The sequence below is a fragment of the Bos javanicus genome, chromosome 9, assembly GCF_032452875.1.
Source record: "Bos javanicus breed banteng chromosome 9, ARS-OSU_banteng_1.0, whole genome shotgun sequence".
In the NCBI taxonomy this organism is placed as follows: Eukaryota; Metazoa; Chordata; class Mammalia; order Artiodactyla; family Bovidae; genus Bos; species Bos javanicus.
In genome coordinates, this window is record NC_083876.1 from 7,855,509 (window position 1) to 7,881,119 (window position 25,611).

Sequence of the window (25,611 nt, forward strand, 5' to 3'; positions counted from 1 at the left end):
TCTCCCCTTGCTATTCTTTGGAACTCTGCATTCAAATGACTATATCTTTCCTTTTCTCCTTTGCCTTTCCTGTCTCTTCTTTTCTCAGCTGTTTGTAAGGCCTCCTCAGACAGCCACTTTGGCTTTATGAATTTCCTTTTCTTAGGGATGGTCTTAATCACTGCCTCCTGTACAATGTCACAAACCTCCGTCCATAGTTCTTCAGGCACTCTGTCTATCAGATCTAATCCCTTGAATCTATTTGCCACTTCCACTATATAATCTTAAGGGATTTGATTAAGGACATACCTGAATGGTCTAGTGGTTTTCCCTACTTTCTTCAGTTTAAGTCTGAATTTGGCAATAAGGAGTTCATGATCTGAGCCACAGTCAGCTCCCGGTCTTGTTTTTGCTGACTGTATAGAGCTTCTCCATCTTTGGCTGCAAAGAATATAATCAGTCTGATTTCAGTATTGACCATCTGGTGATGTATATGTGTAGAGTCTTCTCTTGTGTTGTTGGAAGAGGGTGTTTGCTATGACCAGTGCATTCTCTTGGCAAAACTCTCTTAGCCTTTGCCCTGCTTCATTCTGTATTCCAAGGCCAAATTTGCCTGTTACTCCAGGTATTTCTTGACTTCCTACTTTTGCATTCCAGTCCCCAATAATGAAAATGTCATCTTTTTTGGGTGTTAGTTCTAGAAGGCCTTTTAGGTTTTCGTAGGACTGTTCAAATTCAGCTTCTTCAGCATTACTTGTCGAGGCATAGACTTGCATTACTTTGATATTAAATGGTTTGCCTAGGAAAAGAACAGAGATCATTTTGTCATTTTTGAGATTGCATCCAAGTACTACCTTTCAGACTCTTGCTGACAATGATGGCTACTCCATTTCTTCTAAGGGATTCCTGCCTACAGTAGTAGATATAATGGTCATCTGAGTTAAATTCACCCATTCTAGTCCATCTTAGTTTGCTGATTCATAGAATGCCGACGTTCACTCTTGCCATCTCCTGTTTGCTGCTGCTGCTAAGTCACTTCAGTCGTGTCCGACTCTGTGCGACCCCATAGACGGCAGCCCACCAGACTCCCCCATCCCTGGGATTCTCCAGGCAAGAACACTGGAGTGGGTTGCCATTTCCTTCTCCAATGCATGAAAGTGAAAATTGAAAGTGAAGTCGCTCAGTCATGTACGACTGTTTGCGACCCCATGGACTGCAGCCTACCAGGCTCCTCTGTCCATGGGATTTTCCAGGCAAGAGTACTGGAGTGGGGTGCCATCACCTTCTCCGATCTCCTGTTTGACCACTTCCAATTTGCCTTGATTCATGGACCTAACATTCCAGGTTCCTATGCAAGATTGCTCTTTACAGCATCAGACCTTGCTTCCATCACCATTCCCAACCACAACTGGGTGTTGATTTTGCTTTGCCTCTGTCTCTTCATTCTTTCTGGAGTTGTTTCTCCACTGATCTCCAGTAGCATATTGGGCACCTACCAACCTGGGGAGTTCATCTTTCAGTGTCCTATCTCTTTGCCTTTTCATACTGTTCATGGGGTTCTCAAGGCAAGAGTACTGAAGTGGTTTGCCATTCCCTTCTCCAGTGGACCACATTTTGTCAGAACTCTCCACCATGACCTTTCAGTCTTGGGTGGCCCTACCTGGCATGGTTCACTGAGTTAGACAAGGCTGTGGTCTATGTGATCAGATTGGTTAGTTTTCTGTGATTGTGGTTTTCATTCTGTCTGCCCTCTGATGGAGAAGGATAAGAGACTTAGGGAAGCTTTTGATGGGAGGGACTGATTGAGGGGAAAATTGGGTCTTGTTCTAATGGGTGGGGCCAGGCTGAGAAAATCTTTAATCCAATTTTCTGTTAAAGGGTGGGGCTGTGTTCCCTCCCTGTTATTTGACCTAAGGCCAAACTATGGTGGAGATAATGAGGATAATGGTGACTTCATTCAGAAGGTCCCAGTCAGTGCCCCCAACCCTGCACCAGGCCACCACAGCCCATGCCTCCACTGGAGACTGCTGGATACTCACAGGCAAGTCTGGGTCAGTCTCTTGTGGGGTCACTGCTCCTTTCTCTGGATCCTGGTGCACAAAGGTCTGTTTGTGCCCTCCAAGAGTCTGTTTCCCAGTCCTGTGTAAGTTCTGGTGGCTCTATGGCAGGGTTAATGGTGACCTCCTCCATCAGGTGGCTTATGCCATACCCACGTCTGCAGCACCCAGATCCCCTGCCCCTGCAGCAGGCCACTGCTGACCTGTATCTCCTCAAAAGACACTCAGACATAGTCTGTCTCAGTCTCTGTGCGATCTCTGGGTCCTGGTGCACACAAGCTATGTTTGAGCCCTCTGAGTGTCTCTGGCAGGTGTGGGGTTTGATCCTAACGTGATTTCGCCCCTCCTACCATCTTGCTGGGGCTTCTCTTTTGCCCTTGGATGTGGGGTATCTCCTCAAAGTCACCCCAGTGCCATGCAGGTGCTGCTCCAGCACCATGCAGCTGCCACTCCAATATCTATAAAATCTTTTATAGAGATTGGTAAATGACTTTAGGAACACCTCCACACTGCATTTCAAATTAACGACCACTACTTAATAATTGACAGCATCTCAGCAGCCTGGAAAGTTGCTTGCCAAGCCTCTTTATTTTTATATTCTTTTTTCATATGAAAAAGATTTAGTGTCAAAACAAGCATGTTTGAGGATAACTTCTAAATATTAAAGCATTTTAACAGTTTCTAACAAAAGTGTTGTATAAAACCTGAGTTAAATGTGTAATGGTTAAGTGTATGGACCCTGGAATCCAACTGCCTGAGCTCAAATCTTGGGACAGTTTACGAGCTGTGTGTTCCTCAGGAAGGCATCTCACCACAGCATGTCTGTGTTAAATGTGGGTAATTACAGCACCTCCAATTGTTTTAAAACTCAAATGAGATAAATCAGGTAAAATGCTTAGTCCCATGTTTGCCATAAAATAGGCACTTAATAAATGCTATTATATTTTGTGGTAATTGTTGCTATTATTTTTCAAAAGGTTTCCAACTGTAGAAATTTAACAACTGTAGAAATTTAAAATTTGCCTACTTATATTAATTGAATAGCTCTTAAAAGGCAGTTCTGTCAGGAAATGTAAATGTTCCCTAATTATCACATACTTCTTTGTTTTGAATAATCATGGACAGCTATGTTTTTACATTGTCTACTTTTGAAGATCACAGTTACAGAAGGAAAAAAGAAAAATCTTCTATGGTTTTGGTTTCATTTAACAAGCACTTTGAGAAGATACCTTTGTGCCTCAGACAATGTGCTGGAAATTACAGGGTAAACAAATTGAAAAAGAAACTACAGGCCCTTTGGAGTTTACAGTCTAATAGAATGGATGAGATAAGAACACAAACACTATAATATTGTAAGATAGAGCAAGATCACTTCTATGAGGTTTGAAAGTACAGATCATATCATGATTGCAGTTATCTGAAAAGAATTCAGGAAGGAGAAAAGAAAGATAACAATTTAACAAAAGGATTTGGAGAAAACATTTAAAGTCATAGAAGCACATAATTCAGGGAGTAACAGCAGAATCCCTGGGCTTTCTTTGGGAATGGTGAGTAGTTTATTCTGTTTGGCATTAGGGACCCACGGCAGTAGAGGAACAGTGGGGTAGACCAACATAATACTTCACAGATCATGCTGAGGTTCTGCATAAAACTACATCAAGACTGTTTTTAAAAGGTGCATGATAACTGAGCTCAAAAGAAAGACAGAAATATTTAGGTATCAGGAGTGAAGGAAAAGAAGAAATGAATGCGAGAGTCATAGGGGGAAGTTAATACTTCCTGGGAGCAGCCTGGGAGGATTTCTGATTATGCATGAGTCCTGGGTACTGGAAGTTGAGTTTCTAAAGCTTTGTTAGATCTGGTGACAAGAGCACCTTCCACATGAGTCATGGCCTGCACAAGGCTAAGTTGTGGAACAAGCTGAACCAAGCTCCCTGCAACAAGCTGGCACTATCTTGACTGCTCTGGCTTCATGGATGAAACAAACTCTATAGGTCTATGATGGGTCTAAAAAAATTAAGTTTATACAAGATTTTAGGAAGAAGAGGGAAGAAATTACCTTTCAGAAACTGAAAGGCTAGCTGAACTATAAATAGAAGGAATTAACATGGAGATTAACATAAAGTGATACAGTATCATTGAATTGCCTGAGGCCCTCACCCTCAGGCTAGTCCCTAACAACTCTTTCACAAACCAACAAGCACGAAGGTCCCGAAAGATAAACACACCTCAATGAATATGAGTTGATAATATCAAATATCATGAGGGAGAGTTAGCAAACACAAGAATCAAGGGAATCAGTGATGCAAGTAGAAATATTAGAAAATATGAAAGAAATGATCATGTATTTGTTGAAAATAATTTGAGCAATAAAAGAACAGAAGGCACAGTTAAAAAATGCAACACTGTGAAAAAAATGATCTAGAACTTCTATAAGTGGAAAATAATGTCACTGAAACGAATGAGCAGAATAAAGAACCAGTTAGATATAGTTGAAGAAAGAATTAGTGATTGGAAGTTAGTTTGGAAAAAGATCATGCAGAAGCCAGAATAGATACAGAAATGAAAAGAGTGATAGAGAACTTAGAAAAATAAGAGTAAAATGAGACAGTTTAGTGTACATTTAATAGAAATGTATATAATGTAACGGAAATGTGATCCAGAAGTAGAGTACATAGAGATGCATTATGAATTAGTACTTAAGAATTTTCCAATGTGGAAGACAGATAATATATTCGGATTTAAAAGAATTGTGAATAAATATATGCAAGTCCATAGTAACTTAATCTGTATTGTGCTAAAAACAAAATGAAAAATACTAAAAACTACCATTAAGAAAAGACTGGTAATCTACAAAAGATCAACTGTGTAACTTGCAACGAGAGAGACACGGAATCACATTATAAAAATGCTAAAAGGGAAATAAAAACATTCTCACATAAAAGATCAATTGAAAATGAGTATAATTTTTATGTAAAGTACATCAGAGATTGAATGAGTTACCATTCATAGAACCTTACTAAATGATTAGAAAAAAGGAAAATATGCTCTGAAAGAAGAAGAGAATTAAAGAATCGGTGGTTGAGAAGCAGTAGTGAATAAATAGATTAAATATATTGCTGGTTTTAAAAGTCAACAATAATAAAAGTAAAGACTAGTATGAAGAGTTCAAAATTAAAGTGGATTGAATTATTAACAAGCAATAAAGATGTAAAGACTGAAACGATAACTCACTGGATAGAAGTAATAGAAGATTAGGGTTGGATGAATGAAATGAGACAGATAAAAGATTGGAATTGTTGGTTAGGATTATATTTGTTTGGCCTTGTAAGTTAAATAATAAAGGGCATATTTGATTTAATATGAAAATGGATGGATTTTTTTGGTGGACTTTTTTTTTTTTTCCCCCCAGAAGAGAAGCAACTTGTTCAGAGATGTGAAACGTAGGATAATTAGCTTGGGGAAAGACTCACTCAGTTAAACCAGTTAGGAGAGTATTGTTAAGAGTGTGATGATAGGCCTTGAAGCCTGTACCAGATTCCATCTTGCCCACAGGTAAGAAGGATGGATATGAGAAACATAACATAGCTAGTATTTAGAGAAGTTAGAAATTGAAGATAAGAAGGGAAAACAGTCGCTGTATCCATTTTTAATCTCTTTGTGTTAGCCCACCCTAGCAACTGAAGATATTTGGTTGTTTTAGCAGACAAATCAAATGATTCATTAATTTATTTGTTTTGGGCTCTGCTGGATCTTTCTTGCTGTACAGACTTTGCTCTCTAGTTAAGGCAAGTGGAGGCTGATCTCTAGTCATGGTGTGAGAGCCTCTCATCATGGCGGCTCCTCTTTGCTGTGGAGCAGGGATTCCAGGGCACATGGGCTTCAGTCGTTGGAGCAGGTGGGCTCAGTAGTTGTGGCTCCTGGATTCTAGCGCACAGACTTAGTGGTTGCTGTGAATCATGTGGGATCTTCCCGGATCAGGGACCTGACCCATGTCTCCCGCATTGGCAGGCAGATTCTTTACCACTGAGCCAACTGGGAAGCCCTTGGACGACATTTAAATCCAGGTTTGATGATTCCAACTGTTCTTTAAACCTAGTGTGCTCCTAAGATTTTCAGAGAGAATGCTTAGAAGGTAATTGTTGAGTTTAATTTTCAGCTTAAAGAATTGTGGGATTCAAGTCAAATTTCATACTTCTGATTTTGATTTTGAAGACAAACAAAGATTAGTTCAAAGGAAATAGCAAGATGAGGGGTGTGTGTGTGTGTGTTTCTCAGTTATGTTTGACTCTTGCGACCCTATGGACTGTAGCCCACCAAATTCCTCTGTCCATGGGATTCTCCAGGCAAAAATACTGGGGTAGGTTGCCATGCCTTTCTCCAAACAAGATAAGTTATTGGTATATAAATAAGGTACCAAAGTCAGGCTATATTTTGAGAGAAGGAAAGACTGGAAAAGAATGAAGACTGAAGAATGAGTGGGATTCAAAATCATTGAGGTTTAACCAAAGGATTATATCATGGAGATGAGAACAGAAGATGCAAATGAGGAACAGTATGAAACAAAGAAAGATGAGGTGAGCAAACCCACTTTGAACTCTATTTCTTCATGATCCAGAAAAGAGAAAAAAGTCCAGGAGATAAACATGGATTCATCACTCTGGAAAAAAGTGGTGAAAGGGTAGGCCCAAGGTAGGAACTCTTGAGTTATGGAAGGAAGGTCAAGAAACTGTAATTGTTTTTCACCTAAATACATTCTGAATGTGTCTTACCCAAATACCCTTTATATCCTTTAAAAACGCTACCAGTATCCTATGCTACTGTGTACCAATATTACAAGGTATTTGTTCTGAATGCCTTCCATATATAGACAATGCCAGGAAGGATGCTAATTAGTATCAGTTGTGAGAGCTGGTTTGTGGTCTGGTCATCTGTCTCAAAGATCAAGACTGAGAACAGCTCATTCTACATAAGCCTGCTAAGCAGCTGTCAGCTGGCAATGACTAATTTCTACTGACTGGGCCAAATTTGGTGCTGACCCAGACATGAAAGTCTGCCTTTCCTAGCTCTGATTAGTTGAGACATCCGAAGCTCTCTGTATTATTTTTATTGCAAACAGAAAACATGTCTGAATGGTGCATTCCCCAAGATTCAAGTCAATGTTGTGATGCTTTTGTCTGAGGGGAAGGATGCATTATGTCCATATGAATCACACTCTCACCAGTATAGGTGCTCATGCTCAGTTGCTCAGCCGTGTCTGACTCTTTGTGCCTCCATGGACCATAGTCCACCAGGCTCCTCCATGAATGTAGCTTTCTAGGCAAGAATACTGGGGTGGGTTGCCATTTCCTCCTCCAGGGCATAGGAGGGGATTGACAAAATAATAGATGGGCAGCTGAGTTGAATAGTCAGATGTTTACCTTGGCAATCATTGCTACCCCACGTTCCTAGTGGAGAACTGTCTAAGTGTTCCTTGGCTTTGAGCATCTCAGCTGTGATTTGTACTGCGAGCACCAAACTGAGAACTGAGGTCTGCAAAATTATTTAGGGTAGACTTTATTAACTTCATTTTGCTTTACCATCACACTGTACCTACTGAAGCAGATACTTTTGAGTCCAAGAGCTGCACTGTCTCTGCAGGTCAGGGAGTTTATTTATCTTATGCTCTCTGATACCAGTGTTTTCTATGGACTTGCTGTGGGACAGCTTAGGACAACTTTCCAAGTGTGCCTAACTTAATCCCATAGAAATTAAAACACACTTGGTGCTTGGAAGAAAAGCTATGACAAACCTAGATAGCATATTAAAAAACAGATATCCATTTGCCAAAGAAGGTTCATCTAGTCAAAGCTGTGGTTTTTCCAGTAGTCATATACAGACGTGAGAATTAAACCATGAAGAAGGCTGAGTACCAAAGAATTGATGCATTTGAATTGTGATGCTGGAGAGATTCTTGAGAGTTCCTGGGACTGTAAGGAGTTCAAACTAGTCAATCATAAAGGCAAACAACCCTGAATATTCATTAAAAGGACTGATGCTAAAACTGAAGCTCCAGGACTTTTGCCAACTCATTGGGAAAAATCAAAACCTGATGCTGGGGAAAATGAAGGTAAAAGGAGAAGGGGGCAGCAGAAGATGAGATGGTTAGACAGCATCCTGGACTCAATGGGCATGAATTTGAGGAAACTTCTGGAGATAGTAGAAGACAGAGAAGCCTGGCGTGCTACGGTCCATGGGGTCACAAAGAGTTAGACACGACTTAGCGGTTGAACAACAACTTAATCCCAAAAACTTAATGAGCTTAGGAGGAATCATTCAATAATTCATTTACTAATTTGTCCAACATATTAAGTCCACTAGGAACTGAGAGTATAACTGTAAACATAATACACAAGAATCTCTTCTTTCACATGGCTTCTGTTCTAATGTGAGAAGCAGAAAAATAAATGAGACATAAGATCTCAATGAGACATTAGATCTAGCACAATGGTAGGCTAAGGTTAAGCACAAAGAAGGTAAGATATTTTTTGAAAAGCTAAATTAATACCTAAGTAAAAAAAAAAAAGGTAAGATAATTGAGAATGATAAGGATGCCTTTTAGATAGGAAGTCAGGTAAGACTTCTGTGAGGAAATGACAAGAACACATGTGGATCTCTGTGGGAAGACTGTTCCAGACAAAAGGAAAAGCAGGGTAAAGACCCTGAGACAAGCATGTACTTAAAATTGAGGAAGATGAAAAAGACCAGAGTGACCAGAACACAGTGAATCAGAGGAAAAGTGTGAGTCTCCAGGAACTAGATCTCTTAGGCATGCAGATCACGATGAACTAGTTGCTTTTCTGTATGCTATAGCTGTGCTGACTATGGAGGCTTGTGTGGGTTTATTTTAATTAAAAATATATATGTTTTTAAAACTTGAAACCGTATAGGCATATTTTTCAAGGCTGAGAAGAGACATGACAAACTGAGTCTCCGATGACTTCAATTATATAAATAGTAAGTTGAAATGTTTAAATAAAAACCTAGGCAACCCTGGCTTTAAAGCCCATTCTATCGTATTCCATCATAAAGATATAGTCGGAATATCATACCTGAGTTCACTCTAGCATACTTTTATTGTTCTATATTCTAAGGCTATGAACAAGGCAGAAAGCCTACCCTTAAAGTTCAGAAAGACTACTGGGACAGAAGACATATAAGCAAATTATTATATTTAATTCAGTGTGATAGAGTAGCTGATGGATGTATGAGTTAAGACCACACAGAAGGAGCTGATTAACTCAGTTCAGATATTGAGAAGAACCAGGACTATCTGAGTGGTAAAAAAAAAAAAAAAAGAGAGAGAGAGGAATGGGTGGCATATCCAGTGCAAACAATATGACATTATGGCACATGTAACCTGAATAGAAAATTTCTGAGTTATCACTAGTTTAGAGGCAGGCCTGGAGTTCAGCCTGGTAGCACATATCTTCATAGTACCCCAGTCTGCTTCTACTGGGGGATCAGCGTTCTTTCTGATTGGCCAACACAGTGTCTGCATCTTAGATTAAGTATCACTCCATAGCGACAAGCATTGAGACCACAGAGAGAAGCAACCGCTGGATCATTGCTGGACCATCCATTCTCTGGGTCAGGTGTTGATGGCTGGCACTGAGGGGAGACCAGGAGAGGAATAAGAAAATGGGAAGAAATAAACTCCATTAACATGTTATGTTTTTAATGTAACACAAATAACAGAGCATGTCTCTGAAGATTTTTATTTTCCTAAAATATGTTTAGAGTTTTAGAGGCTAAGGAAAATTTAAATGTCTGAAGTGTCAAGGAAGCACCTAAAAATACATTTTAAAGAAAATTCCTAACTCCAAAATTAATTCAGATTGATTGCTGTACCTCAAAGGATTTGTTAACACTTTTCTTAATGGGAAATTGATGGTTATAGTATTATACTTGAACCTTTCTAGGCCAGTCTTTCTCTGCTGTGTTAGTTCCTAAGTATTTCATGATCTTTTGATAAGTTAACGTTATCACAAATTTAGCAATGGGATGATCAAGATTAACCTTCTATTAAATAAGTAAACATATAGTGTATCGTTGCTATGAGTGTATCCTTGCTAGTGTATCTATTAAATAAGTAAATTTATCCTTGCTATACTTTTACTGTAACATTCTTCCGTGTGATAAGATGCTTTTCTTCCCTTGGACTGGATGATAAGCAAATATGAAAACTGACAGTGTATTTCTCCGGTCATCAAACTAATTTAAGTCTTGCACCTCAATGATTCATTCTGCTGCTGAAAACCTAGCTGAGAGATTTTTATTTTGTTGTTGTTTATTCCTTTTTAAAATAAAGCTAAATTAATCTAGTGTTCAGTCATGTTCATCATAGTAGACTTCTAAAGTTTAACTAAATGTCTATCTTAAGCTAAATGTTATTGTGAAAACTTTTTTTGCTGCTACATAAAGATGTGTTTACTTTAAGAAGTAAGGCAAAAGTCATTAAACTCAGCTTCTTAAATACAAAAGGATATTTTGACGTGTTTATAGTCTCCCGTCTCTGCTCACACCTCACTGAACAACCTCCCATGTTTACCATGTGCAAAGCTATTTTTTGTTTTTATTTCAGTTAAAACCCTAAATTAATACATGCTTCCTGCGAAACGCTAAATTATGTTTTCTGAAAACTAGAAAAGGCAAGTCCATCAAGCCTGCCAAAATGTGGACACAGATTCTGGCAGTTTTTCCTTGCTAGGGTGGGAAACATTCAACTTAGTTTTGAAACCTTCCCAAGGTTTGCAGTGCTATTGGAAAGTCAGCTCTTTAGTTCTAAACACATTTGTCTGATGAAGCTATGTGGGGAAACAGTAATGAAGATTCTGATGTTTATTCTGTTCTGTTGACCATCACAGATCAAAGAACACCTTGCAAAGGGGCAAAGAATGCTGGCGGGTGATGGGATGTCCCAGGTCACCAAGACACTGCTGGATTTAACTCAGAGGAAAAACTTCTATGCAGGCGATCTTCTGATGTCGGTTGAAATCCTCAGGAATGTGACAGACACCTTTAAAAGGGCAAGTTACATCCCTGCATCTGATGGCGTCCAGGTAAGGGAGGCAATTCCATGAAGGAATACCAAGTGAGCTTGGGATCACTTATGGGCCTGAGAAGCTGGTACAGCCACCTTGGAGGATTCCTGGTCTGGAGCGGGGTGTGCTCCCTCCTGTTGGGGAAGAATCCAAGCTGTGTGCAGTATGAGCTGTGGAAGTGACCCCAATTCCTTAGTCATTCTACCCTTCAGTGTCCCCAACAAACATAATGCACCTCAAGGAGAGAGCGAGTAAGAATGTGTGTGAAGTGATTTGAGCCATCGGCTAAAAGACACTATAGTAAATTCAAGGTTGTAGCATGGATCTTTTATTCCCACACTTAATAACACCATCTTGCCATAGGAGACTATTAAAAGTACATTAAGCATAATGAAAGCACATTGACTATAGCATGCAAAGAAGACATGGTTTAAGTTTTGTTTGGAGTTTTGTTATTAGAAGGGGGAAGGCCATACTTAATTTTGTGGAATTATTGCCTGAAAATGCTGGGCGAGTAGAGAATTGTCCTGGATAGGAAAATAAGTTCAGTAACTCCTCAACAGCCTGTTTGTCTTGTTATGGCAAACTTCTAGAACGGCATGATTTTTTTCCCATAGTACAGCTTAAGTACTCATCCAATTTTAGAATTGTCTTTGCCATTAAGACCAAGCTTGTTGAATGGCAAACAAAGCATATTTGATGCAACACTAGTTTGGATTTCAGCTTAAGTTTTCTTGTGCTGTAGGCTAGATGTACTCCTGCCAAGAATACTGAGTTGGTTTTTGAGTTAGTTTTTGTGTTTCCAGCATAATGTTCTTCTGTATCTCTGCATGAAGTTCATTAACATAATAGTTTGGCAAAACTCCCACATCAGGTAATTTTCTTTCAGCCCACTCTTCTTTGGGAGTTTTATTTGCATTTCACTTAGAGAATGCAGAGGGTGGGCTTTTTCGGGGATTTTGTTTGTTTGTTTGTTGTTTTGCTTTGTTTTGACCAGAGATTGAAGGGAAAGAGGAATAGAATGCTTTTTGGTATCACGGAATTATTCATAAATAATACCTGTGCCCTAATTTGTATAGAGATTCATATAGTACTTAAATTATATAAATATTCTGTTCATAGTAGCTGCAATAAGAATTAGAGGGGCTGTGGTATATATAATATTATATTACCTGTGTCCAGGAATACATTTCTAACTGTAAAAATGCATTACAGGGAGGAAGAGTAGAAGATACTGTCATTTGAGCATTTCAATTCTTTTTTTTTTTTTGGCTGCACTGCAGTGCTTGCAGGAACTTAGTTCCACGACCAAAGATTAAACCCAGGCCCCTGCAGTGAAAGTACTTGGTTCCTAACACACTGGACTAACAGGGAACTCCCAAAACTTTTATTACTTTGTTGTTATTCGGTGGCTAAGTCATGGACTGGGGCACACCAGGCTTCCCTGTCCTTAACTGTCTCCCAGAGTTTGCTCAAACTCATGTCCATTGAGTCAGTGATGCCATCCAACCATCTCATCCTCTGTTGCCCCCTTCTTCTGCCCTCAATCTTTCCCAGCATCAGGGTCTTTTCCAATGAGATGCAGTTTGATCCCTGGGTCAGGAAGATCTGGAGAAAGCAATGGCTACCCATTCTACTATTGTTGCCTGGAGAATTCCATGGACAGAGGAGGCTGGCGGGCTACAGTTCATGGGGTTGCATAGAGTCAGACATGACTAATCAATTAACACTTTGCTGCTTTACAAAGAATGAAAGTTTTCCAGTTCTAATAATGTAATAAAGTAAGCCAAGTACAACTTTTCTCCTCAGTTCTGAAATACTTCTATCCATTAGCGTTTACATTGTAAAAATTACATGTGAACTCCTTCACGTAAGGTACAAATTGTAATTTCAAAACACGTCAGATTCTTGTATTTACAAAGGAAACATCAGGCAGAAAGCTGCACTCATTGAGCTCTTGGGTCTCTCTGTACCGTCAAGAATGTAGGACTTTAAGGTTTTAATCGTACTTAAGTTACAATTACCAGGTTGTGTTGGGGTCATGTTGTGAATGAACTTCTCATTGGAGGGCATGGACTCCGTGAACGATTAGTGTAACCAGAGGCTTTGTCATGGACATCAGCTGGTTTGACTTAAATAGAGCAATGTGATTGTGTTGTTTTATCTTGGTCAGAAACACCTTGCTGATTTTCTGTCCTACTCGGTAGTTAGTCCTCGGCATGCACACAAAATCTCAGCAGGTGCTGTTCTGGTCATTTCTCACATAAAGGAGCTGCATTTTTCTACTCTGCTGTCTTGACTGGTGTCTTTCCAGGCACCTGGAAGCCTTCTTCTTCTGGAAGTCCTTCTTCATCTCTGCCTGTCCCACTCCAGGTGAAGTTGCTGCAAGTCTTTCTGAAGGCCAGTCCTGCAAGCCCCAGACTTGATCTGAAAATGACCTTTCTCATCTCTAAAATCCCAGGGGACTTTGCACCTCTTTTATTCTACCTTCCACAAACCATTTTGCACAAACCTTTTGGATGTATTTGTTGTCTTTACTTGATGACAGCCTTACCCAGAACCTCTATGCCTTTACTCCCCAGGGCCTCTGGGCACTTGTGATTGGCTTGGCTCATCAGACTTCATATGACATAAACTAAATTCATCGTAAGTGCCATGTTCTCTTGCATTTTCACCTTGGTAGAATTACTGGTCCTTAGGCTGCTCCTGTAATATCATCTGGACTTTTCCCTTCTCTTCCTTTCCTTATGGGCAGCCGATCCTGTGCCTCTTCCATCTGTCTTTCCTGTTTTCCCACTGCTGTATCCTAACTTTGCCTTCTTTCAGTGACCCCAGCCTGCATTAGTTCCATGGCCTTTTTCCTTCCATACTCCCTCAGATCTCTCCCTACATCCCTACTCATCATGTCCGTTGTCCTGGTTGTTTAGTTGCTAGGTCAGGTCCGACTTTTGCCACCCCGTGGAATGTAGCCGGCTAGGCTCCTCTGTCCATAGAATTTCCCAGGCAAGAATACTGGAGTGGGTTGCCGTTTCCTTCTCCAGGGATCTTCTCAACCCACAGATTGAACCTGAATCTCCTGCATTGGCAGGCGGATTCTTTTACTGCAGATCCACCAGGGAAGCCCCATTGGCTATCCTAGGATGGCCATGATTATGTCATGATTAAGTCAGAACCCTTCACCTGGGCTCCAAGGTTGCCTGAAAGACAACCCAAAGCCTGTGTCTTGCCTTCTAGTGTATCCACGGTACCTGGATAACCTATCTCTCCAGCCATGAGCATGGACCACTGTCTCCCTTCACAGTTCAGTTCAGTTCAGTTCAGTCGCTCAGTCATGTCTGACTCTTTGCGACCCTATGAATTGCAGCACGCCAGGCCTCCCTGTCCATCACCAACTCCCGGAGTTCATTCAAACTCACGTCCATTGAGTCGGTGATGCCATCCAGCCATCTCATCCTCTGTCATCCCCTTCTCCTCCTGCCCCCAATCCCTCCCAGTATCAGAGTCTTTTCCAATGAGTCAACTCTTCACATGAGGTGGCCAAAGTACTGGAGTTTCAGCTTTAGCATTATTCCTTCCAAAGAACATCCAGGGCTGATCTCCTTCAGAATGGACTGGTTGGATCTCCTTGCAGTCCAAGGGACTCTCAAGAGTCTTCTCCAACACCACAGTTCAAAAGCATCAATTCTTCGGTGCTCAGCTTTCTTCACAGTCCAACTCTCACATCCATACATGACCACTGGAAAAACCATAGCCTTGACTAGATGGACCTGACCTAGAGCTAAATCAACCACTTCCTGCCTCCTGGATGTGCTGTGTTTCTTGGCTCCAGGCCTTAGCTTTCTGTTTGCTTTCAGACTGGCTTAGTCTCTCTCCATCTTCTAAATTAATCTCTCAGTACTCAGCCTCTGCATGCCAGAAAAACATTTCCTCCTGTATCTCTTTACATCCTGAGTTATTAGCAGTCATGTGTGAATCTTTGCAAAAGAAAAAATAGTCCTGATCAATCTTTGGATCCTAGCCTAGCTCCAAGTCCCCCTCATCCGAATAGGATTTAGCAGATTCTTTACTATACAAGGTGTGTAACAAATATTTGTTGAATTCACAGCAAAATTAATAATTATATAGACACCACTGAATTTTTATCCTTTTTTTTTTTTTAACTGGGGAAAGAGCGAAGACCAAAGAGATGTTAAGTAAAACTGTTTAGAGAGAATACGTTCTTTTAAGTGTAGTTCTGTGCAAGGCTTTTTATGTGTAATGCCTGCTGCTGCTGCTGCTGCTGCTAAGTCGCTTCAGTCGTGTCCAACTCTGTGCGACCCCATAGACGGCAGCCCACCAGGCTCCCCCGTCCCTGGGATTCTCCAGGCAAGAACACTGGAGTGGGTTGCCATTTCCTTCTCCAATGCATGAAAGTGAAAAGTGAAAGCGAAGTCGCTCAGTCGTGTCCGACCCTCGACCCTCAGCGACCCCATGGACTGCAGCCTTCCAGGCTCCTCCATCCATGGCATTTTCCAGGCAAGAGTACTGGAGTTGGGTGCCATTGCCTTCTCCGTGTAAAATGCCTAGTTAATGCTAGATTCAGTAAAAGAGTAATACATTGATCAATCTTCTATCTCCATTGATACATTGATGAAAGTGAGATAGAATAGCCACAGTCTGTTGAAATTAGGGGAAAAATAAGGTGTGCCTTTATTTCTTGGAAGTATAGAGCATAGTAGTAGTTTTATTTTGGGTATCTGGTTAGTATAAAATTATTCCAAAAACCTTTTCCCTTCAGGCATATGCTTTCCAAACCCTGGGGTTTGGCCTTATGTCCATATTTCCGCTCTTATTGGTTCTGTGCTGTAGTTTGGTCTTCCTGTTTCTAATCTGATGCAGATTCCTTCAAGATGCAGATCAAAAAGCATTTCTAGTCCAAAAATCTTCTCTTCAGATCTCAGGCAGAATTCAGTGTTTTCCTAATTGTCTTGCCTTTTGAAACCTTGTAAATACCCAATGGACAGAGAATCCTGGCAGGCTACAGTCCATTGGGTCACAAAGAATCTTTTTGTTGGTACTAAGATACAACTTAGTGCTGAAAAAACAACAAAAATACTCCTATTAGAGCAGGTGTTTCACATAACAGTGAAATTATTTGTTTCCAGGCCTCTTTTCAGCAGTAAATTTTAAACTTGTTGAGAAGACAATTAGGTCCCTGGGGCTTAATCTGGCACTGGGAGCATAGTAGACATGCAAATATTTGTTCAAGTAATTAGTGAATGTGAATAATATAGTAATATTTGAGGAATTTGCTTTACAAAAAAGAAAAGTACCCTAAGCCTGCAATTAAGAGAAAGAAAGAAAAAAAGAGAAGATTTATCCGTTTACTTGTTTTTTCACCCCTGGGATAATTCATACCGAGTTGCATAATCAGTGGAAGTTGAGTTTACACCACCCACGCCTGGAACTATGGAACTTACAAAGTTGAATCAGACATGCAAATTGAAATTTGCATCACATAACTATGTTGATGTTTTCAGACACATTGCTTAATCTTTATGTACCTTATTTCTTCATATCTAAAGAATAAATAGTAGTAGAGTCTATTCCATTAATCATGGCAGTTATATTCTATAAGTGAAAGAATACTGAATCATTTACTAGCCGGAAAAATACAGGATGGATTCCTACAAGAATCTGGTAGTATAATTTAATCAACCAATTAATACATGACTTTGTTTGACTTATTTATGTATATATAACAATATGTATGTTATTATCATATATTATTATATATTTGTTTATATAAAACATTATTATTGTTACATATCATGCCTGAACAAAGCTTACCTAATACATATATTTTCTCTCTAAGGCTTACCAGAGCTTTCTTGAATTTAGGAATGCTAGATAAGCCTCCAATGCTATGCTGGGAGCCAATTTCAACAGTGAAATTACCACCAAAAAGCACAAAATATATGGGGGGAAAAAACCTGGGCATTAAATCAACCATGAAACACACTTGTTTACAGTATGTGGGCTGCATGGTCCTGTGACCTGAGCGGGGTGCATGTACATGGGGTGACTCAAACTCACCACGCTATGCATGTTCTTGAAGCTATGAACTTTGATTTGTGAGTTAGAAATTAATTTTAGTGAGTAATTGAACTTGCAAATATGAAATCCATGAATAACGAAGCCCAGTGATATCTGTTTTTCAGGGTTGTTGAGAGGCTTAGAAAAAATGCAGATTATACATGTAACAACCCATTTGTGAATCATGTGGCAGACAGCAGGTTCTCTGTAATGCCATTAGTACTGGTGGTGTAGCTCTTAACGCCTTGCTCTCAGGCTGCTTACAATATTTCTAAAGGAAAAGATAATTTAGGAATGAGGCTAGGCCAGTAATGAGGAAGAGAGATTACAGTGTCTCCCTTCCAGGAGCTCTCAAAACATAGAGTCTGAACTGCAGCAATAAAAAAAGAACCTTAGGCTTTGAGATAGAATTTGGAGAAGAAAGCTAGGGCAGAAACAATCATCAAACTCCAGTAAAAGGTGTAAAAATTGGGACTCCCCTGGCAGTCCAGTGGTTAAGACTCAATGCTTCGAATGCAGATGACATGGGTTGAATCCCTCATATGGGCACCAAGATCCCACTAGCCACAGGCTGTGGCCAAAAAGTTTATTAAAAAAAAAGAAAAAAGAAAAGACATAGTAATGGTATGCATGTGACACATTCAAAAGACCAAGTTTTGTAAAAAATGAGATTCATACTGGAAAATGTCAGTCATGAAGGCAGGAGAACCAAGGCTAGAGAAGAGTTTGGATGTGATTCTCTATAAACAAAGTACTAAACCTGAGTGCTGTTTCTGAAAGGTGGTCTGGCTGAGGTAGAGAAGGGGGATCCGTGAGTCGAGGAAGACTTGGCCACATCACTGGTTTAGAGGTTCAGAGAAAAGAAGGCAAGCATGTTTCAGCAATAGTGGATCAGAAAAGGAGGCAAGATCCGCTTAATGGAATGAAAGGCAGGCCTCTGAGATGGTTTATCATTGGAAGTAAAGAAAGAAAAATTGGAAAAAATACGCACATGGAGTATCCACAGAGACTCCTCATGTACAATGGCCCTCAAACTTGATGAATATGAGGACTTGTCTCTTTTCAAGCATCTTTTAGTTTCCTGATGAAACTTCTATTGGCCCAACTCAGTGTTTTCCAAATGTTTTTTACTGTGACCGACTGTAAAACACACAGTTAACATCAATATATAACTGAAAAATAGACTTTTACAAAACATTAACTATTCTGTAGGTAATGCACTCTTGCATTTTTTGTTCTTGTCTATCATGTTATGAAACGTTGATCAGGACCCTCAAACAGGTTCCCCTCTCAATGTTTGAAAATCATTTGTTTGCCTGACATACTCCTGAGGCTTGAAAATTCATTTTTCCAATAACTTAGATTAAATAGGAGGCCGAAAACTTCCACTTCCAATTTGTTTCTTAAATGCAAACCATCTTCTTAGGAAAATTCTCAGAATTAGGAGGTCAAGAAACCACATCGAGGGCTTCCTTGATGACTCGGTGGTAAAGACGCTGCCTGTCAGTGCAGGGGACAGGGTTCATCCTTGGTCCAGAAGACACCACATACTGCAGAGCAACTAACCCATGCTCTAGAGCCTGAGAGCTGCAACTCCTGAGCCCAAGCACCAGAGAACAAGAAAAGAAATCTGTGCTTCACAGCAGGGGAAGCCGCCACAATGGAAAGCTGAAGTCCACACACCACAATGAAGAGTAGCCCCTCCTCACTGCACCTAGAAAAAGCCCCAGTGCGGCACGGAAGATCCAACACAACAAAAAGAAAGAAATTAAATTCTCAATAGAGCTGATGATTTTGGATAAGGTAAGCATCTTCTCTCCTAAAACACTTGATGAGAAAGAAGGTACGTTGGATCTTTCTCATGTACCCATCAAGAAGTAGGTGAGGATCCTTAAGTAGCATTTCTGTTCTGCTTTCATTTCCCTTTTGTTTTCTGTGTACGAAAGAGTGGATTGACAGATGGGGATGCATCTATGACTGTGATCATCCAAGGCCCTCATGTAATGATTAGCCTAATTTTCTTGACCAAATACAATCTAGTAAGTACTCTTTCAGAGAAGGCAACCAGGAGGGTTAATAATTTCCTGTAATTAATTAATAACTACAATATTTCCTATAGTTAATTATTTCCTATAATTATTAATAATAATAATTAGTATAAATTAATAATTTCCTGGGGATGTAGGGAAGTAGTAGAGGATGATGACTCAGAGAGCTTGCTCTGTAGGCAGAGTCCTGAGCTTCTGGTCATGGCTCTTCTACTTGTCCCCTGTCTGATGCTGGACAGGTGACTGGATGCTGGTACCCATGTATAGTGCTGATGTGAGGGTTAAATTACTATCTAAAAGTTACATAGCACCTCACTTCAGTTCAGTTCAGTCGCTCAGTCATGTCTGACTCTTTGTGACCCCATGGACTGCAGCACACCAGGCCTCCCTGTCCAACTCCCGGAGTTTACTCAAACTCGTGTCCATCCAGTTGGTGATAGCATCCAACCATCTCATCCTCTGTCGTCCCCTTCTTCTCCTGCCTTCAGTCTTTCCCAGCATCAGGGTCTTTTCAGATGAGTCAGTTCTTCACATTAGGTGGCCAAAGTATTGGAGTTTCAGCTTCAACATCAGTCCTTCCAGTGAATCTTCAGGACTGATTTCCTTTAGGATGGACTGGTTGGACCTCCTTGCAGTCCAAGGGACTCTAAAGAGTCTTCTCCAACACCACAGTTGAAAAGCATCAATGCTTCAGCACTCAGCTTTCTTTATAGTCCAACTCTCACATCCATACATGACTACTGGAAAAACCATAGCCTTGACTAGACAGACCTTGTTGGCAAAGTAACGTCTCTGCTTTTTAATATGCTGTCTAGATTGGTCATAACTTTTCTCCCAGAGTTAGCATCTTTTAATTTCGCACATGGCACACAGTAAAAGGTCAAGAAACCTGCCGACCCTTATGATTGGGGAAGGTGAGATTCTGACGGAGCAAACACCTGAAGCATCTCTGGACCACACGTGTCTGCTGCTGCTGCAGATGGATATTTTGCTGTCTCTCCTGGGAACAAAGGAAGGTCAGGTGTTCCTCACAGCACTACCTAAGCAAGAATGGGTTACTGGATTTTTTTCTTTTCTTTCCCTACTCTTAACACAGGAGAAAGGCAGGGAATATGTCAAGAAGCATGGGAGTCTGAAAAGAAGAATTAGTCCGAAAGGCTGACACCACAAGACCATTTCATAGTTAACCAGCAAGTGGATGAGAGGATGGCTTGAATCAGTAGCCAGGATTCCTGGCCCTGTGAGAGCCAGTTTGAGTCCAGCTGACAATCAGTCTGAGTCACAACAGATGCTGTTTTCAATGCTTGAAGCCTGAGAAGGTTCCCTATTCTTTCTCCAGGGTAGAGAGAAGTTATGCAACTCAAAGCTATCTCTAGATAGTGTTGAGGGTGTTTCCCTGTTATAAAGAAGGAAAGAAGAAATTCAGTGCTGAATACCTGCCTTCAGTGAGGGAGATATTAAGGAACGCATCTTGCTTCACCCATCAACACGAGTAAAACCTACTGTGCACAGAATTTGGGAGATGGCTGCAAGCTGAGAGGAACTCAGGAAAGTTGGGTGTTTGTGGAATGCCACTTATCAACTGGTACATGTCATGTGGTATACATGAACGGCTTTGGTGGAGCTCAAGAAAAAATGATGAGGCATCTGATAAGCAGTCTTGCCCTTTTGGAACCCCTCGTTATTTCCTTCAGATGCAAGAAAACATTGGCATTTGCACAAGCACAGTGTACGGATAGTCTTTTCTTGTGGTTTCATTTATTATCAAATTTTCCTCTTAAGAAATTATCAGGGAATGTGTCAGGTCACGGGGCTACCGTAATAAATACCATGAACTGGGTATTGCATCGCAGTTCTGCAGCAACAGAAGTGTGTTGCATCGCAGTTCTGCAGGCTGGAAGGCTAGGGTCAGGGTGTGGGCAGGTGTGCTTCCCCGAGGCCTCTCTCCTCAGCATGTAGTGGCTGCCTTTTCCCTGTGGCCTCCCAGGGCTCTCGTCCCTGCGTGCATCGCCCCTGATGTTGCTGTGTGTTCTCAGTGCCTCTTCTCACAAGCATGCCTGTCAGGCTGGGTCAGGACCCAACCTTATTTTCACTTAATCACCTGTTCAAAGGCCCTGTTTTCAAATACAGTTGCCTTCTGACGTTTGGAGGGTTGAAAGCTTCAGGGTAAGGATCAGGAGGCAGACCAGTTTGAGCCCACCACAGGGAATCTTGCAGGACTCGGAGAGTTCCCGTTTAGCCAAGAGAGGTGTGTGCCATGCACCCTCCCAGGTGACCAAGACTGCAGCCTGAAGTCTCTCTGGATGCTTGCCTTGCTGCAGGCTTGGCCTGTCTCATCTGGATCAGTTTCCCCAGGGAAGAGTCTTCTCTCCTTCCCCACCTCCTCTGTCACCTCCCTCACCTGGTCCTCTTCCTGTCTGCTTTATCTCCAGTGTTTGCACCCTGATTTTATCCCATTTGGCTCTATGCCTGGTAATTTTATTTTTCTGCGAAAGGCTCCAGATTTCCACTAAGGCTCAGGACACACAGATTCTGAGCTTCAGGCTTATGGGGCGGTGGAGGCTGGACACGTGCTCTCAGCTCCACCCCGGAGCCTGAGCTCCGCTGCAGCAGAGCTGCCAGCTGGCCCAGGCACGCCCCGCAGGGTCTGCCGTGTGCACGTGGGGCTGCCTGTCCTTGAGGGGCCTGAGCCTGGGCCTCGCATTGCTGCCGTCTGCCTCCTGGGCACCTCGCCCCCTGATTAAGAGGGTATCACCAGCATCGCCCCATTGCCTTGTCCCCCGATTAAGGGGGCATCACCAGCATCGCCACATCTCCTTGTCCCCCTAATGAAGCCACCGCCCCCGGCCTCCGCGGACGACACTGGCTCCTTCCGGGACCCCTCGTTTTCCTTCTCACTTTCCTGTCCCCTGTTTGCCACTGTTAGATTTTGTGTTTTCCTGAAACTTGTGTGACAAGACTCTGGTGGGATCTGGGCCCCTCTGAACTAACCCCTGCCTCTCTCGCATCCTGTATTAACAGTCTTCCTCCTCCACCCCTCAGCTCCTACTGAAGGTCGCACGGCTGCGTCTGCTTCCTCTCTGTCTCTTGAACACCTCAGGTTGCCCGCCTGCCTGTCGTTTCCCAGCACCATCCTGAGCCTGCCCCTGGTTGATGGCCCCTTCCTCACCCCGTTTTCAGCTCACACCTCATCTCCTCAGAAAGGTCTTTCCTACTGGCTCTTCAACCTAATGCAGACTTTCACATGCACACACATACAGACACTGTACACACACATCCAACCATGTGTACACATACACATTCATACACACAGACACACATATACACAAACACCCACACATGCACACTCATATACACACACAGACAACATATACACAAACATCCACACATACACACTCATATACACAGACACACATATACACACATATACACAAACACCCACACATACTCATACACACTCATGTACACATACTCATACACACACAGACACACATATACACAAATACCCACACATCCACATTCACAGACACACGTGCACACAAACACCCACACTTACACACTCCTATACACAAAGACACACATATACACAAACACCCACACATCCACATTCACAGACACACATATACACAAACACCCACACATACACACTCATACACATACTAATGCACACATACAGGCACACATATACACAAACACCCACACATACACACTCTTATATACATACACACAGACACACATATACACAAACACCCACACATACACACTTTTATACACAAACATCCACACATAAACACTCATACACAGAGACACACATATACACAAACACCACACATACACATTCATACACACACAGGTACACATATATACATTTATACACAAAAACCCACACATACACACCAGGTGGTGCTAGAGGTAAAGAACCCAGCTGCCAGTGCAGAAGACAGAAGAGACACGGGTTCAGTCCCTGAGTCAGGAAGATCCCCTGGAGGAGGAAATGGCAACCCACTCCAGCATTCTTGCCTGGAGACTCCCACGAACACAGGAGTCTGAGTGGTTACAGTCCACGGACTCACAAAAGAGTCAGAAACATGGAGGCGACTTAGCACAGCACACGCTCTCACCATCCACACACACATACACACATGTACGTAAGCATGCACACGCATACCCCTCCCCGGCCCAGTGACTCCCTGGCCCCATACACTACTTTATTTTTGTATCATCGCCTTAAGTCATGTTTTAGATGATTACTTACTCCTAAGTTTACTTTCCTTACACAGTACCGTGTAAGGTCCACGAGGGCAGGACCTGTGAGTGTCTTGCTCACTGTTGTTTTCCCAGCACTCAGAATTGGGACAAGTACATAGCAGGTATGCAGGAAGTATTCTGGAAAAAGCACATGCACTTCTGCTTCACAAGTGTCCCCTGCGTCTTTCCACACGCCCATCCCACGTCCATTGTCCCCTTACACCCTCATAGCCTCTCCCTTGGGCTATAAACTCTCCCAGGGACATTCCTCTCTCCAGCCTTCTTACTCCCCAAAGCCCCGGCTTTGCTACCTGCAGTGGATTTTTCTCTCTCTCCTGATGCCCTTCTGCTGCTAAACAAGGCAGCTCTCACTCCACCAGGGATGGGCAATGATGTAGTGTGGGGTGAGGCCTACAGTATTGGACAAAGAGCAAGCTGTGTGTGAGAGAGGTGGCTCCTTCCTGGGAAAGATCAGGGCCACACATCCTCTTCTGTATTCGCCAGGTGACTGGATCTCTGCATGCCACCATATTCTCTTCCATCATGTGGAATGCTGGTGCCCATGTATAGTGCTGATGTGAGGGTTAAATCACTGTCTAAAAGTTATATAGCACCTCAGTTCAGTTCAGTCGCTCAGTCGTGTCTGACTCTTTGTGACCCCATGGACTGCAGCACACCAGGCCTCCCTGTCCATCACCAACTCCGGGAGTTTACTCAAACTCATGTCCATCGAGTCGGTGATGGCATCCAACCATCTCATCCTCTGTCATCCCCTTCTTCTCCTGCCTTCAATCTTTCCCAGCATCAGGATCTTTTCAGATGAGCCAGTTCTTAGTATCAGGTAGCCAAAGTATTGGAGTTTCAGCTTCAACATCAGTCCTTCCAATGAATGTTCAGGACTGATTTCCTTTAGGATGGACTGGTTGGGTCTCCTTGCAGTCCAAGGGACTCTCAAGACTCTTCTCCAACACCACAGTCCAAAAGCATCAAGGCTTCAGCACTCAGCTTTCTTTATAGTCCAACTCTCACATCCATACATGACCACTGGAAAAACCAGAGCTTTGACTAGATGGACCTTTGTTGGCAAAGTAATGTCTCTGCTTATTAATATGCTGTCTAGGTTGGTCATAACTTTTCTTAAGTGTCTTTTAATTTCATGGCTGCAGTCACCATCTGCAGTGATTTTGGAGCCCAAAAGTGGGTGTCTGTGCTCATGATGGCCTTGAGACTTAAAATGACATTTTCAAAGAATTTGTATAGTTGATTTACAATATTGTGTTAGTTTCAGGTATACAGCAAAGTGATTCAGTTATACATACATACTTACTTATTTTTTTTTCAGATTCTTTTCCCTTGTAGATTATTACAGGATATTGACTAGAACTCCCTCTGCTATACAGTAGGTCCTTGTTGGTTATCCAGGGATTGAACCTGAGTCTCCTACATTGCAGGCAGATTCTTTACCCTCTGAGCCACAAGAGAAGCCCAGCTTATAAATAGTAGTGTGTAAATGTTTTTTTTGTTAATGCGTACATGTGAAATCTAGAAAAATGATATAGATGATCTCATTTGCAAAGGAGAAATAGAGATATAGCTGTAGAAAATAAACTTATGGATACCAAGTGGGAGGTGGGAAGAATTGGGAGATCGGGATTGACATATATATAATATTGATATTATGGATAAAATAAACTAATGAGAACAGACTGTATAGCACAGGGAGCTCTAGTCAGTGCTCTGTTGTAACTTAAATTGGAAGGGAATACAAGGAAGGGGGTATATATGTATATGTGTGGGTGATTCACTCTGTTGTACAGCAGAAATTACACAACATTTTAAAGCACCTATGTTCCAAGAAAAATTAATTTTAAAATGCCATTGAAATAGGAAGAGTCTGGTCCTATATTTAATCAGGAAAACCAGCTTCCTTACTTGCAAAACTAAGCACTCTTATCTCCTTCCCTGGACATACAAACATACAAGAGCCCTGTGTATAGAGCAGAGGACAGTGTTGAAAAGGAGGCAGCACATTGGGGAAGGGACCATTTATCCACGATCTTTATTCCCCCAGTGCTCATCCCAGGGTCTTCTACACAGTAGGAATGAAGCCAGTCAAGTTGA

The 25,611-nt window shown here is 41.7% G+C and overlaps 1 protein-coding gene across 2 annotated transcripts in view; it reads left to right on the forward strand.

The window, feature by feature from the left end:
- Positions 1-25,611, forward strand: part of ADGRB3 (adhesion G protein-coupled receptor B3) — an 881,695-nt gene that overhangs the window by 412,600 nt on the left and 443,484 nt on the right. For both annotated transcript variants that reach the window (XM_061427126.1, XM_061427127.1), the window contains exon 11: positions 10,943-11,137. In XM_061427126.1, coding sequence (XP_061283110.1) covers positions 10,943-11,137 — 195 coding nt within the window. The remainder of the gene's footprint in view (positions 1-10,942; positions 11,138-25,611) is intronic.